Source organism: Salvelinus alpinus, chromosome 5, assembly GCF_045679555.1.
Source record: "Salvelinus alpinus chromosome 5, SLU_Salpinus.1, whole genome shotgun sequence".
In the NCBI taxonomy this organism is placed as follows: domain Eukaryota; kingdom Metazoa; phylum Chordata; class Actinopteri; order Salmoniformes; family Salmonidae; genus Salvelinus; species Salvelinus alpinus.
The window spans coordinates 63,843,599-63,860,931 of NC_092090.1; the positions used below are offsets into that span (position 1 = coordinate 63,843,599).

The window sequence follows — 17,333 nt, forward strand, 5'->3', positions numbered from 1 at the left end:
AAGGCGCAACAGCGCCCCTTCAACCTCAGGAGGCTGAAGAAATTTGGCTTGTCACCCAAAACCCTGACAAACTTTTACAGATGCACAATCGAGAGCATCCTGGCGGGCTGTAACACAGCCTGGTACGGCAACTGCGCCCTCCTCAACCGCAAGGCTCTCCAGAGGGTGGTGAGGTCTGCACAACGCATCACCGGGGCAAACTACCTGCCCTCCATGACACCTACACCACCTGATGTCACAGGAAGGCCAAATACATCATCGAGGACAACAACCACCCAAGCCACTGCCTGTTCACACCGCTACCATCCAGAAGGCGAGGTCAGTACAGGTGCATCAAAGCTGGGACAGAGAGAGTGAAAAACAGCTTCTATCTCAAGGACATCAGACTGCTAAACAGCAATCACTAACTCAGAGAGGCTGCTGCTTACATTGAGACCCAATCACTGGCCACTTTAATAAATGGATCACTAGTCACTTTAAACAATGCCACTTTAAATAATGGCACTAATAATGTTTAGATATCTTACATTACTCATATCACATGTATATACTGTATTTTATACCATCTATTGCACCTTTCCTATGCCGCTCGGCCATTGCTCATCCATATACTTATATGTACATATTCTCATTCACCCCTTTAGATTTGTGTGTATTAGGTAGTTGTTGGGGAATTGTTAGTGCAGTAATATCTAACAAGTAATCTGTCAGAACTAGAAGCAGAAGCATTTCGCTACACTCGCATTAACACCTGCTAACCATGTGTATGTGACCAATAAATGTTATTTGATTTTTGATTTTGAATAAGAGGATGTAGCACTGAGCTACTGTAGGCTGCAACGTCACTTCCTGGAGTAGCTCAAACGGCGCATGTTATGTCTCCATGAGACGCCATCTTAACCGACTTCATTTGGTTTCGAAGCGCTGTAGAGGCGTCACATAAGAATGATGGTGTGACGTGGTCAATGGCTTTGTCCATTCATATATATTGTCATTGGGTCACACTGATCACACAAACACGCATGAAACACATTTGTTACACACACATCGTGGTGTGATGTCTATTTTATTTATTTATTTTTATTTAACCTTTATTTAAAAAAATATATATATATATATATAAATATAGGACAAAACACACATCACGACAAGAGAGACAACACAACACTACATAAACAGAGACCTAAGACAACAACATAGCATGGCAACAACACATGACAACACAGCATGGTAGCAACACAACATGGTAGCAGCACAAAACATGGTACAAACATTATTGGGCACAGACAACAGCACAAAGGGCAAGAAGGTAGAGACAACAATACATTACGCAAAGCAGCCACAACTGTCAGTACGAGTGTCCGTGATTGAGTCTTTGAATGCAGAGATGGAGATTAAACTGTCCAGTTTCAGTGTTTGTTGCAACTCGTTCCAGTCGCAAGCTGCAGCGAACTGAAAAGAGGAGCGACACAGTGGTGTGTGTGCTCTGGGGACCTTTAACAGAATGTGACTGGCAGAACGGGTGTTGTATGTGGAGGATGAGGGCTGCAGTAGGCATCTCAGATAGGGGGGAGTGAGGCCTATGAGGGTTTTATAAATAAGCATCAGCCAGTGGGTCTTGCGACGGGTATACAGAGATGAGTTTACAGAGGAGTATAGAGTGCAGTGATGTGTCCTATAAGGAGCATTGGTGGCAAGTGGTAAAGAAATTATAGCCGCTCGAGAGCACCCTTACCTGCCAATCTATAAATTATGTCTCCGTAATCTCGCATGGGTAGGATGGTCATCTGAATCAGGGTTAGTTTGGCAGCTGGGGTGAAAGAGGGGCGATTACGATATGTCTATGGAGTGGATTGACAGTGTATAGTACGTGTAGTGAATGTCCCATAGTGATAGCATGAGTCTCTTTGCTAGGCCCTTCTTGTCTGTCCCTCCCTGCTAGATAAATCAGCAGCCTTGTCTGCGGATGAGACAGTTTGTATGTGCTTCTCACAATCAGGCTTAGCACTGCAAGCTGTGTTGGGGGTTTATCCTTCTAATCAAGATGAAATGTCAGACACACACACACACACCGCATTTAACCATCTCAATCCCAGAGCATGTTATGATTGTGATAAAAGCAGAACATCCTGGAGGAGAAGAGAAGAGGGGAACAGAGAGTGACATAACAAACATGAGGGGCATCACTCGAAGGCATCCGCTATCTCTAAGGTGACCCAGCTGTGATGTCATCAGCACAGAGAGTCGGCTCTGATTCCCCGGCTGAAAGTCCAGCAGAGAAACACGTGACTCACTGAGGAGAACCTTTCCCTCTTGTTGTTCACTGTTTGCCCAAACACTCAATGACTTGCATGAATGCTCGAACACGCACGCACGCACGCACGCACACACACACACACACACACACACACACAGTGAGAGGCATCCTGCTTACATGTGATCTATAATTCAATAAAGTCACCTCCCTCTATGTGGGAGGAAATCTTGCTGAGAGGGGTCAGATAAATGAGAGGGGGGGGGGGGTCGGAGGGGTAGTCAAAGAGATTGACTAACATTAAAGCTAGAAATGGGGAAAGGGGAAAAATGGAGAAAGAGTGTAACTCTAGTACCTGAGGCGGGGGGGGGGCTGAGGCGTTTAGCCGCTGGTGCCAGAGAGCTTTTACGAGTCTGCGGTCAGACAGAAATAAAATTCAATGGAGCGACTGAATGGTCTGTCACACACAAACACACACAGATGCGCGCACACACACGCGGTCGAATGGCCTCTGAGAAATCACTGTTTGGGTTTTTATAATGTCACAGTAATTCCACGTCTCCATCACCCATAATGCAGTGTGACTGAACGAGCATTCTGAGACACACACACTCAAGTCGCTGGGAAGGAGGGAGGGATGCGGACAGCAGGGGAGAGACACACAGCTCATTCAAATGCCAACGTGACTTCGTACCTATACCGGATATTTCGGGAGATGTTGATAACAACCACATGATTAAACATCGGTACTATGTGGATGCCACGATAGCAGTGATTCTCTCTCTCTCTCAACGAGCTATTAGAGAAGAGGTGTTTTAAGGGGGAGAAAAAGATTGAGAGATGGTGGAGGGGTGGAGAGAAAGGGTCAAAGATAAAGAAGCTCTCGGTGTCCCTCACACACACACACACACACACACACACAGGTTGCTTAGTGTGGTATCCAGTGTCGTTGCCATGGAAGTTATGAACGATCAGATCACAGGATTCTGTCTGTCTCTCTCTCTCTCTCTCTCTGTGCGTCCGTCTGTCTGTCTGAAATAGCAGGAAGGTTCCCGGAGTGTTATTACACTCAGCTACTGTCCTATTACTGGACATGCTTCAGTTGGTAAAGCATGGCGTTTGCAACGCAAGGTTGTGGGTTCCATCCCCGGTGCCACCCACACGTGAAAATGTATGCACGCATGACTGTAAGTCGCTTTGGATAAAACTGTCTGCTAAATGTCATATATTATAATATTATTACTATCTTATGTTAGTGTGGTTATTGCTATGGGCGCTCCCATCGGACGTAGGGAGACATGTCTTCTTACAATGGGGTATCCAATGTGCCACTGTGTGTGAACACGCCGGTCTGTATGTTTGAGATCAGTGGATATTAAATCCCGTTTCACTGACCTCCAAAACAGCAAGTCATCCTCCAGCAGGAATGATAATGATGATGGTTCTCCGAGTCCAGACCAGGCGTTTGAGGCTGATGAGGCAGAAACACACCATTAGACAAGGCTGGGCGGGGGCTACATGATTGGACGAACCACTTTGGAGGGGGACGGAGACATAAGCATGAAAATATGGGGGAGAAAACAGAGGGTTTTAACCAAGCCTCTCTTAAATGTCCATTGCTCTTCATGCCACTCTGAGTAGTGTTTGTAAGTCCCCGTCTGTGTATTTCTGAGTAGGAGTTGTGGAGGGTTCTGAGGCTCTGATAGATTGAATGGAAGGATGGATGTGGAGGAGTATAAAACAGACAAGCAAGACCAAACACATTACCTCACTAAGTGGCGCTGTGTGTGTGTTTGTGTGCGTGTGTGTGCACGCCTGTGTGTTATCGGGAGGGGAAAAGGTGATCTCCCTGCCTGGGAACTCCCTACCCTTGGAGAGGGCGCCGAGGGTGGCACCACACACACTGTTTGATCTCATGATCGGGTCAGAGCTGAGACTAACAATAGCCCCAATAGTCCGGTGTTGAGAGCATTTTGGGTAACCTATCCCCTACACACGAACCGCTCACACAGATTGTGAGTGTGAGTGAGTGAGTGAGAGAGAGAGAGAGAGAGAGAGAGAGAGAGAGAGAGAGAGAGAGAGAGAGAGAGAGAGAGAGAGAGAGAGAGAGAGAGAGAGAGAGAGAGAGAGAGAGAGAGAGAGAGAGAGAGAGAGAGAGAGAGAGAGAGAGAGAGAGAGAGAGAGAGAGAGAGAGAGAGAGAGAGAGAGAGAGAGAGAGAGAGAGAGAGAGAGAGAGAGAGAGTGAGAGAGAGAGAGAGAGAGAGAGAGAGAGACACTGAAATTAGGGGTTTTATGACTGGATCATGCCTCAGAGACCCTTCAAGATGGAGGGACCTAACGGTCAGCTCTCACAAAATGGAGGAGTAGTGAGGTGAGGAGAGCAAGACAGAAACAGGACAGATAGAGGTACAGTAAGAGAGCGAGAGAGAGAGATCTATTTGCAGAGTATCCACATTAATTTACTGTCAGTGTATAGGCTGTAGTTGTTTCACTTGAGGCTTTGAATGGGATTCTCTCAGACCAACCAATGGTCAAATACTCCCTGTGTTTGAAATGGAGAGCTTTCTGGTAGGGCAAAAGTTCTCCTGGTATTTCCTTACCAAAAGTTTGTTGTGGATAAGAAAGATTGACAAAGGGAGGAATGCAAAAGAGAGGCAAAAAAAGAGAATACATTTCATGTAGAAAAGTTGTGTATCTAGGTGTGTGTGTGTGCGTGTGTGTGTGTGTGTGTGCGTGTGTGTGTGTGTGTGTGGAGAGCCAGTTCCAGATCATAATGTGATAATGGGGTAAGAATAGCAGTTTGGCCTCAACCCATTTACACACACACACACACACACACACACACACACACACACACACACACACACACACACACACACACACAGCTCCATTTTCACATCAGTCTCTATGGAGCCTCCTTTAATTTATCCCAGAGAGGAGGAATATGTGTCTCGTCTATCCCAGGGAGAGGCAGGCGAGGCTAGGCACAGCTCACAGCACTATGGGGGTGTCTCTCTGGAAGACCTCTCTTTAGAATACCACATAACACATCATTAATCAGCACTATCCCAACAGAACAAATGTAGAAATGAATGTGTCTAACATATTCTTGTTTTAATCTTCTCTTTACTGTGTCTTCCCCTGTTCAATAGCCTATTCAGTCATGGGAAATCTGCTTTCTTTTTGTATCAAATGATATTTAATAGTCGAAAAGCTTCGGGCCTCAGCAGAGAACAACTTTAATCAAGGAAGTTCCTTCTTTGTGACCGTGTGCTGTTGAGACGTTCGCAAGACTCATGTCTCTCTCCCTCTTTCTTTTCTTCCCTTGTTTCACTCCGTCTACAGAATAACTAATCTGCCTCCCTCCGTCACCGCTCCACTTCAAACGTTAAACATTCCCCCAACGTTTCCCTTATATTCCCTGAACATTTGCCTTGGCATTATCTTATATATATTTTTTATCTGCAAAATATTGAGTTTCTCTTTTTGTCACTCTTCATAATCCATCCAGTGGCGTTGAATTATCAGTGACTGTTTGCTGAACAGAGACTGATGTTAATGTGTTTCAATGTTATTCATAAAATACCCCTCAAACAAAATGAAGTCAAGTAAATCATACTGATGTTGTCGATCATGTTGAGACCCACCAATAACCCCTCCTTTCTATTTACGTTGCCTAGGTGATGCCGGAGCAGCTGGTGTTGCTTTTGGAGCTTCTGCTGGAGGAGGCGGAGCTAAGTGTGACATCACTGCGTACGATCAAGAGAACCTACGATCTACCGAAGCAGGACGCTGAGGTGACACTGCACACACACGTGTATATAGTATGTATAAGCTGGAAGTAGAAGCCTAAGTATTGATGTAGTTTACTCCAGGGTTAGGGGACAATAATATATTTACGAATATATATATTTAAAATAATATATACTGTACCAGTCAAAAAATTTCTCAATTTTTTTTACTATTTCTACATTATAGAATAATAGTGAAGACAGCAAACTATGAAATAACACATGGAATCATTCTCTCAACCAGCTTTACCTGGAATTATTTTCCAACAGAATTCGTAGGCGAACGAATAAACCCCCGCTGCCTTCCGTTCTACTAGCTAACGTGCAATCATTGGAAAATAAAATCAACGACCTACGAGGAAGATTTACCAACGGGACATTAAAAACTGTAATATCTTATGCTTCACGGAGTCGTGGCTGAACAACGACATTATCAACATACAGCTGGCTGGTTATACGCTGTATCTACCTAAAGAGTTTTCATCTGTATATTTCGTAGCTGTCTACAAACCACCACAGACGGACGCTGGCACTAAGACTGCACTCAATGAGCTGTACACCGCCATAACCAAACAGGAAAACGCTCATCCAGAGGCGGTGCTCCTAGTAGCCGGGGACTTTGATGCAGAGAAACTTAAATCCGTTTTACCTAATTTCTACCAGCATGTTAAATGTGCAACCAGAGGGGGAAAAAACTCTAGACCACCTTTATTCCATACACAGAGACGCGTACAAAGCTCTCCCTCGCCCTCCATTTGGCAAATCTGACCATAATTCTATCCTCCTGATTACTGCTTACAAGCAAAAATTAAAGCAGGAAGCACCAGTGACTCTGTCAATAAAAAAGTGGTCAGATGAGGCAGATGCTAAGCTACAGGACTGTTTTGCTAACACAGACTGGAATATGTTTCCCGGGATTCTTCCTATGGCATTGAGGAGTACACCACATCAGTCATTGGCTTCATCAATAAGTGCATTGATGTGACCGTATGTACAGTTGAAGTCGGAAGTTTACATACACCTTAGCCAAATACATTTAAACTCTGTTTTTCATATTTCCTGACATTTAATCTGAGTAAAAAGTCTTAAGGTCAGTTATCATCACCACTTTATTTTAAGAATGTGAAATGTCAGAATAATAATAGAGAGAATTATTTCTTTCAGCTTTTATTTCTTTCATCACATTCCTAGTGGGTCAGAAGTTTACATACACTCGATTAGTATTTGGTAGCATTGCCTTTAAATAGTTTAACTTGGGTCAAACGTTTCGGGTAGCCTTCCACAAGCTTCCCACAATACAATAAGTTGGGTGAATTTTGGCCCATTCCTCCTGACAGAGCTGGTGTAACTGAGTCAGGTTTGTAGGCCTCCTTGCTCGCACACACTTTTTCAGTTCTGCCCACAAATGTTCTATAGGATTGAGGTCAGGGCTTTGTGATGGACTCTCCAATACCTTGACTTTGTTGTCCTGAAGCCATTTTGCCACAACTTTGGAAGTATGCTTGGGGTCATTTTTTTTATTTTATTTTTTAAAATCACCTTTATTTAACCAGGTAGGCTAGTTGAGAACAAGTTCTCATTTACAACTGCAACCTGGCCAAGATAAAGCATAGCAGTGTGAACAGACAACAACACAGAGTTACACATGGCGTAAACAATAAACAAGTCAATAACACAGTAGGGGACAAACAAAAAAAAAGAGTCTATATACATTGTGTGCAAAAGGCATGAGGAGGTAGGCAATAAATAGGCCATAGGAGCGAATAATTACAATTTAGCAGATTAACACTGGAGTGATAAATCATCAGATGATCATGTGCAAGTAGAGATACTGGTGTGCAAAAGAGCAGAAAAGTAAATAAATAAAAACAGTAAGGGGATGAGGTGGGTAAATTGGGTGGGCTGTTTACAGATGGACTATGTACAGCTGCAGCGATCGGTTAGCTGCTCAGATAGCAGATGTTTAAAGTTGGTGAGGGAAATAAAAGTCTCCAACTTCAGCGATTTTTGCAATTCGTTCCAGTCACAGGCAGCAGAGAACTGGAAGGAAAGGCGGCCAAATGAGGTGTTGGCTTTTGGGATGATCAGTGAGATATACCTGCTGGAGCGCGTGCTACAACAGTCTGTGCTACATTGTCCATTTGGAAGACCCATTTGCGACCAAGCTTTAACTTCCTGACTGATGTCTTGAGATGTTGCTTCAATATATCCACATACTTTTCCTCCTTATGATGCCATCTATTTTGTGAAGTGCACCAGTCCTTCCTGCAGCAAAGCACCCCCACAATATGATGCTGCCACCCCCGTGCTTCGCGGTTGGGATGGTGTTCTTCGGCTTGCAAGTCTCCCCCTTTTTCCTCCAAACATAACGATGGTCATTATGGCCAAACAGTTCTATTTTTGTTTCATCAGACCAGAGGACATTTCTCCAAAAAGTATGATATTTTTCCCCATGTGCAGTTGCAAACCGTAGTCTGGCTTTTTTAAGGCGGTTTTGGAGCAGTGGCTTCTTCCTTGCTGAGCGGCCTTTCAGGTTATGTCGATATAGGACTCGTTTTACTGTGGATATAGATACTTTTGTACCTGTTTCCTCTAGCATCTTCACAAGGTCCTTTGCTGTTCTGGGATTGATTGTCACTTTTCGCACCAAAGTACGTTCATCTCTAGGAGACAGAACGTTTCTCCTGCCCGAGCGGTATGACGGCTGCGTGGTCCCATGGTGTTTATACTTGCGTACTATTGTTTGTACAGATGAACATGGTACCTTCAGGCATTTGGAAATTGCTCCCAAGTATGAACCAGACTTGTGGAGGTCTACAATTATTTTTCTGAAGTCTTGGCTGATTTCTTTTGATTTTCCCATGATGTCAAGCAAAGAGGCACTGAGTTTGAAGGTAGGCCTAGAAATACATCCACAGGTACACCTCCAATTGACGCAAATTATGTCAATTAGCCTATCAGAAGCTTCTAAAGCCATGACATAATTTTCTGGAATTTTCCAAGCTGTTTAAAGGCACAGTCAACTTTGACTTCTGACCCACTGGAATTGTGATACAGTGAATTGTAAGGGAAATAATCTGTCTGTAAACAATTGTTGGAAAAATTACTTGTCATGCACAAAGTAGATGTCCTAACCGACTTCCCTAAACTATAGTTTGTTAACAAGACATTTGTGGAGTGGTTGAAAAACTAGTTTTAATGACTCCAACCTAAGTGTATGTATACTTCAGACTTCAACTGTACATACCCCAACCAGAAGCCATGGATTACAGGCAACATCCGCACTGAGCTAAAGATTAGAGCAAGGAACGGGACTCTATCCCGGAAGCTAATAAGAAATCCTGCTATGCTCTCCGAAGAGCCATTAAACAGACAAAGTGTCAATACAGGACTAAGATTGAATTGTACTACAACGGCTCCTACGCTCGTCGGATGTGGCAGGGCTTGCAAACCATTGCAGACTACAAAGCGAAGCACAGCCAAGAGCTGCCCAGTGACACGAGCCTACCAAACGACTACTTCTATGCTCGCTTCGAGGCAAATAACACTGAAACATGCATGAGAGCACCAGCTGTTCCGGACGACTGTGTGATCACGCTCTTTGCAGCCAATGTGAGTAAGACCTTTAAACAGGTCAACATTCACAAGCCTGCAGGGCCAGACGGATTACCAGGACATGTACTCCGAGCATGTTTTAAGCAGACCCAAGAACACTAAGTCAACCTGCCTAAATGCCTACCGACCCGAAGCACTCACGTCTGTAGCCATGAAATGCTTGGAAAGGCTGGTCATGGCTCACATCAAAACCATTATCACAGAAACCCTAGACCCAGTCCAATTTGCATACCACCCTAACAGATCCACAGAGGATGCAATCTCTATTGCACTCCACACTGTCCTTTCTCACCTGGACAAAAGGAACACTTATGTGAGAGTGCTATTCATTGACTACAGCTCAGCGTTCAACACCATAGTGCCCTCAAAGCTCATCAATAAGCTAAGGACCCTGGGACTAAACACCTCCCTCTGCAACTGGATCCCGGACTTCCTGACGGGCCGCCCCCAGGTGGTAAGGGTAGGTAACAACACATCCGCCACGCTGATCCTCAACACAGGGGTCCCTCAGGGGTGCGTGCTCAGTACCCACTTGTACTCTCTGTTCACTCATGACTGCACAGCCAGGCACGACTCCAACACCATCATTAAGTTTGCCGATGACACAACAGTGGTAGGCCTGATCACCGACAAGAAAGAGACAGCCTATAGGGAGGAGGTCAGAGACCTGGCCGTGTGATGCCAGGACAACAACCTCTCCCTCAATGTGATCAATACAAAGGATATGATTGTGGGCCGAGGAAAAGGAGGACCGAGCACGCCACCATTCATATCGGCAGGGCTGTAGTGGAGCAGGTTGAGAGCTTCAAGTTCCTTGGTGCCCACATCACCAACAAACTACATGGTCCAAGCACACCAAGACAGTCGTGAAGAGGGCACAACAAAACCTTTTCCCCCTCAGGAGACTGAAAATATTTGGCATGGGTCCTCAGATCCTCAAAAGGTTCTACAGCTGCACCATCAAGAGCATCCTGACTGGTTGCATCACTGCCTTGTATGGCAACTGCTCGGCCTCCGACCGCAAGGCACTACAGAGGGTAGTGCGTATGGTCCAGTACATCACTGGCGCAAAGCTTCCTGCCATCCAGGTCCTCTATTCCAGGCGGTGTCAGAGGAAGGCCCTAAAAATTGTCAAAGACTCCAGCCACCCTAGTCATAGACTGTTCTCTCTGCTACCACACAGCAAGCGGTACCAGAGCGCCAAGTCTAGGTCCAAGAGGCTTCTTAACAGCTTCTACCCCCAAGCCATAAGACTCCTGAACATCTAATCAAATGGCTACCCAGACTATTTGCATCCGTTCACCTACTCTGTGTCTCACAAAGACACAGCGGTTGGAACCAAAAATCTCACATTTGGACTCATCAGACCAAAGGACAGATTTCCACCGGTCTAATGTCCTTTGCTTGTGTTTGTTGACCCAAGAAAGTCTCTTATTTTATTGTTGTCCTTTGGGGCGGCAGGTAGCCTTGGGCCAGTAACCGAAAGGTTGCTAGATCAAATCCCAGAGCTGACATGGTAAAACTTATGTCGTTCTGTTCCTGAACAAGCCAGTAAACCCACTGTTCCTAAGCCGTCATTGTAAATACGAATTTGTTCTTAACTGACTTGCCTAGTTTAAATAAAAATAGTAGTGGTTTCTTTGAAGCAATTTGACCATGAAGCCTGATTCACGCACTCTCCTCTGAACAGTTCATGTCCGCCTTGGTCAGGGAGGTGACCAAGAACCCGATGGTCACTCTGACAGAGCTTCAGAGGTTCTCTGTGGTGATGGAAGAAACTTCCAGAAGGACAACCATCATCTGCAGCACTTCACAAATCAGGCATTTATGGTAGAGTGGCCAGACGGAAGCCACTCCTCAGTAAACGGCACATGACAGCCCGCTTGGAGTTTGCCAAAAGGCACTTAAGGACTCTCAGACCATAAGAAACAAGATTCTCTGGTCTGATGAAACCAAGATTGAACTCTTTCGCCTGAATGTCAAGCGTCACGTCTGGATGAAACCTGGCACCATCCCTACGATGAAGCATGGTGGTGACAGCATCATGCTGTGGGGATGTTTTTCTTTGGCAGGGAATGTGAGACAAGTCAGGATGGAGGGAAAGATGAACGGAGCAAAGTACAGAGAGATCCTTGATGAAAACCTGATCCAGAGCGCTCAAGACCTCAGACCGGGGCGAAGGTTCACTTTCCAACAGGACAAAACCCCTAAGTTTGCACTGCGATGCAGTGTCTTAGACCGCTGCGCCACTTGGGAGATTCCATCCACAAAGTTTTTAATGCTTATCAATTGCCTTGCACCAAGGAAATACAACATACAGGACTCTTAAAGAATTTCATTTAAATGTTAATTGTATTGTTTTGATCACAGAAACAATGAGAAAATATGGAAAAATAAATAATTAAATGTTCATTATATAAAGCAGCCCGTGCAATCATCTGCCAGAGAGTAGCCCCAATCGGCCCGAGCCCCAACTAATACATTTGGGCCAGATAACTCACACTGGAATCGGCCCGAGCTCAATCCCCGCATCGTAGCCATAAGTAATACTGCCGAAGGCGGCCCAGACTCGGGCCACATGACGTCAGCCGAGTGCCCCAACTCAGCCGGAATCGGCCCAGATCCACTGTGCTAGCTGGGACGCAGTAGGTTTCACTTCCCCACCCGTCAATCTTTTTAAAGACTCGACGGAGCTCAGTGCCTTCTTCAATCATGCAAAGACGGGCAGCATGAAGGTCTCGTCATTGATTTTGCTGGAAAGGGGTAGAAATTGTGCTTTACAATGGTATTCATATTACAGTTGACCTGGAAGTATTACGTTTTTGAGGCGCTAAAATAAGGTAAATTGTACGTTACAGCGTGATGTACAAAAGTGTGTTAGCTAACTATACACTTTAATGGTGTTTATGCGTAGGATAAGGTGTGTGGGGGGTTGTGGTGGGAGTTACGTGTGTGTGTGTGTGTGTGTGTGTGTGTGTGTGTGTGTGTGTGTGTGTGTGTGTGTGTGTGTGTGTGTGTGTGTGTAGGGGCTTTACTGTACTCTAGCATTAAGTGCAGCATTAAGTGCAGCAGTCAGAGTAAGCACAGCTGTGTTAAAGCTGGAAACTAAACAAGTTAAGCTGTCATTAACACATGCCCTGTCTTGAAAAGAATGAGTTTGATACATTTTTCCTCTCTTATATGAAGCCATAGTCGTTACAGTCTATGACCTTTTTGGAAGGAGAAATCAATAACTGATGTGTGGCTCAGATGTTAGTCCATTTACGGTAGTCATGCAGTAAGTGATTGGTGCTGTGAAATGTTCAGTATACTGTACAGTATGTACTGTAGGGCTACATTATCAACACCATTTACGTTTTAGTTGAACCGAACTGAGCATCTTTTGTTGGGACCTATTAAAAAAATGAACATCTTAAGCCAGGAATGAAAGACTTCCTACTGAGAATGTACTTCACTTCTAAGAATCAATTGGGTGTAAGAATAAAAGACTGTAAAGGATGTGAGTGTACAGTACTTGGCTGGCCTTCAGTGGTTCAACATGAGAAGGTCTCTGTCTGGGCCTCTGCAGTCTGGCTGGGGGTAGGAGGCCAACAGACATGTTCATCTACAAATACCAGGAGGAAAAACTAAATGGTCCCTAAAAATATCCTGAGTTGTCACACAGACACATACGCACGTGTGTCCGGCCATTCCTCCAATGCTTTTTCTTTCTTACCCTCCAACCTTTCCACAAAATGAATGATCAATGTGTTTGAAAAGTTCAATAAATAAAAGCTTAAGTGCAGCATCACGTCTCCCCTGTTATGTTAGGTTAGCAGTGTTTACTTCATGGAGGTGTAGCTGGTTAAAGTGTGGGAATTCATCACGCTTGAGGTGCTGTCAGTTATGGTTAGTGCTCTGTCCTTCCATTTGAATGGTGTAGAATGTGTGTGAGATGTGTGTGTGAGTATTTAATGTAGTGCGAAGGATAGTGTGCGAGCACTGGCTTCAACGCATGTGGGTCTTTCCATTTCATTTCAGCAAGTCATGACACCCACCATCTCAGATTGTTCTGAAATCGTTTCTGTAGTTAGAAACAGATACGATAAGTATTCCTGCTACATTATTTATTCGAAATACAATTTGATCTTTGAGAAATTAAGCTAATTTGATTGCACCCAAATTGGCCATTTTTATTTATAGGATTCATATAATATTCAATAAATATAGTACCTAACATCTGATTTAGACCAAACTTTTTTCCAACAATAGGTAAGACATGAGGAATCCAGAAATTGGTCAAAAGCTACCCACGGATGTAGTATGTTACATAAACCTAACAACTTCAATGACTAATTTCTCTGAACAGGGGATAAAAACATCATCAAATACACTGAGAATACATTACATAGTATGAAGAAGCAATACTCTGAGCCGCAGCTCCATACCACTTGTCAAACATAGAGAACTGATACTGTATACTCATTGTTGGGGTGGGATTGATGTTGGGGGCCCGTGGAGGGCTTTTGACCATTTCTTTGAATTTGTCATGTTTTAACTCATTGTTAGAAAAAAGCTTGGTCCAAATCAGATGTTAGGTACTATAAGAGAAAATTGCCAATTTGGTTGCAATCAATTAGCTTAATTTCTCAGAGATCTAATTATATTTCAACAAAATAATGTTGCAAGAATGCCAATCTTACCCGTTTCTAACAACAGAAATCATAGCAGAACAATCTGAGATTGTGGGTGTCGAAATCCTATTGTGGTTTTTGAGGTGGAACGGCCCATGTGTGTGTGTGTGTGTGTGTGTGACTGCATGTGGCAGTGTACTGTATGAGTACAGTATGTGTGTGCATGTATGAGAGCGAATGCGTGACTGTGGCTCGCTTTCTTTCATGTGTGTCTCGGGATGTGTGGGTTGGTGCTTACGCGTGCGCGCGCGTGTGTGTGTGTGTGGGCCATCTGTCGGTCAAGCATACAGGGCACATTGTACCACAGAAGGCCTTATTGCCCACGCTAGGTTGAAGGGTCCTATCAGAGAGGAAAGGAGTCTGTTACACCAAACCACACCAAAGACAGTCCTCGTGTGTAGAAGCAGAGCAGGAGGACGAGAGAGAGAGAATAAGACAGATAGACAGAGAACTGCAGGGTTGGCATCTGCGTTTCATAAAGATGTTTTACTCTGTTTTAAAATAATTTAGACATACAGTAACCTTTTACCAGACTATAATGGAAAACTGTCATTTATTAACACATTTTGGATATTATCAACAATAAAATACTGTGAAAACGTTTTACTGCAGTATACTGTAAATGATGGTGCATTGTGGTAAAATTATGTGGGTGGGGAAAGAATTGCTGTATTTTGATACTGTACTGTACTTCCATCCCGCAGAATACAGTGCTGTACCGTATTTTTGGAGCGACAAAAACCTTTTGACCACTAGTGGGTGCATGGTATTGTTGGCGTGCCTTGTAAGAGGCTATATTTGTTGCAGCCATTAGTAATAGTGCTTTACCAATTTAAAATGTATAGGAGACAGATTGGCATTAAGTCTTGAACCTTAAATGGTTGAGCATTTTGGCCTGTTTTGCCCTATAGTCTCTTCCAGTATGGGAAAAAACATCCATTATTTTACCAGGTAAGTTGACTGAGAACACGTTCTCATTCACAGCAACAACCTGGGGAATAGTTACAGGGGAGAGATGAATGAGCCAATTGTAAACTAGGGATTATTAGGTGACCGTGATAGTTTGAGGGCCAGATTGGGAATTTAGCCAGGACACCAGGGTTAACACCCCTACTCTTACGATAAGTGCCATGGGATCTTTAATGACCTCAGAGAGTCAGGACTCCCATTTAACATCCCATCTGAAAGACAGCACCCTACACAGGGCAGTGTCCCCAATCACTGCCCTGGGGCATTGGGATATTTTTTAGACCAGAGGAAAGAGTGCCTCCTACTGGCCCTCCAACACCACTTCCAGCAGCATCTGGTCTCCCATCCAGGGACTGACCAGGACCAACCCTGCTTAGCTTCAGAAGCAAGCCAGCAGTGGTATGCAGGGTGGTACGTTAAGGCCTTTAGAAATGGAAGGGATATAAAACACTAAATATTCATTGATATGCTGTGATATGTAAACACTACCTTGCAGCCAACCTGCTTGCACCAATCCCCTGTAATTACAATAATAATACATTGAAATACAAACCTCACTCCCGTCAATGAATTTATTTAATTCATCCATTCATTCATTAATACATTACGATTAGAGTAGGATATAACTTTTTTACAGTGTAATACAGTCAATTCTACGATATTGTACTGTGTCATTACTTAGTACTTGCTTTGATACCATATTTACATTACTGCAATACGAAATACAGTAAATTACTTGCCAATTAGCTGCCTGTAAGTTACTGTCAAATTCACAGCAACCCCTTTACAGTGCAGGGAAGGAACATGATCAGCAAGTTTAGGCCAACATGTATTGTAATTAATGTGCGTATCTGTTTGAACGCCCTCCAGGCCACCCTGCTCTCTGTGCTGGGTTGCATTCCTGGGGAGAGCCCTTGGGGTAGCCAGCTGCCTGGTGCCCCTCTCACCCCCTTCTTACCCCCCTCACTGGGCCTCTGTCTCTCTCTTGAGGGGAGACGCACCAATTACACAGGACATTCCTACATTTATTACCCCACACACACACACATATCCAGGATGTCACGAGCAGGATTGATTGATTGCAAAAATGAGAGACACGAAAGAGGTTGGGATCTGAAAAAGAAAAGGCTGCTGGACCTATTGAAAGAGCAAGGTGGGAAAAAAGAGCGGGAAAGAGAGAAATAAAGCACTGAAACGGCAGTAAGTGATGTGATATTACTACCGTTGCAAAATTCCAGGAACTTTCAATCAATTCCCGGTTTATATTATAAGAGAGAGAGAGAGAGAGGGGTCATCTGAGGCCTATGAAGCTCATGTTTATTCAGAAGGCTGCAGAGGTAAAGGGAGCCTTCAGAGACGCTGTTATCAAAGGAGCGTTGCCCAGCTCTGCTTCTCACGCCCCCCACACCAGGTGGAAGGGAAAACAGTGTGTGCGCATGTGTGTGTCAGTCCATACATCTGTGTGGGTGTGTGAATCATCAAGCGAGACATGAGAAGGAAAAAGAATCCTCAGTATTGCTGCTTCCATCTAGGTGAATTTATCGTCTAGGAGAGAGAGAAAAACACCCCCCCGTAGCAATAAATCACAAATCACTCCCGTCACGAGGCTAGTAGAATAACAGCGTAAGGCTAAAACACACATGCACGAACGCACGCACGCACACAAAAACATGAGGAGGGATGATGATGGAGGCGGGGACAGAGCCAGTCTCTGATCTCTCCGGTCACCGTGGTAACAGAGCTCCCATTGATCCTCTGGGAGAAAGGCCAGGCACCATCCTACACACACACACACACACACATGCAGAGAGAGTGAGTGTGTGAGAGAGAGGGAGAGCTTGCTGGTCTAAAGTGTTTTGTATGGCTCCTATCATGAGCTCTTCCAATATGTGTGTTTCAGGTGAGGCATCGCTGGTGTGAGCTGGTGGTCAAACATAAATACGCTCAGGCTTATGGAGATGTGGAGCACTTCCTCGTACACGACCAGGTAACACACACACACGCTGCCTCTCTCTCACACAACACAGACTC

The 17,333-nt window shown here is 44.5% G+C and overlaps 1 protein-coding gene across 3 annotated transcripts in view; it reads left to right on the forward strand.

The window, feature by feature from the left end:
- Positions 1-17,333, forward strand: part of aopep (aminopeptidase O (putative)) — a 112,670-nt gene that overhangs the window by 86,500 nt on the left and 8,837 nt on the right. For all 3 annotated transcript variants that reach the window (XR_011675126.1, XR_011675127.1, XM_071402649.1), the window contains 2 exons: positions 5,935-6,051; positions 17,203-17,289. Coding sequence is in view for 1 of the 3 variants with exons in the window: in XM_071402649.1 (XP_071258750.1) it covers positions 5,935-6,051; positions 17,203-17,289 (204 nt within the window). In the remaining 2 variants the exon portion in view is untranslated. The remainder of the gene's footprint in view (positions 1-5,934; positions 6,052-17,202; positions 17,290-17,333) is intronic.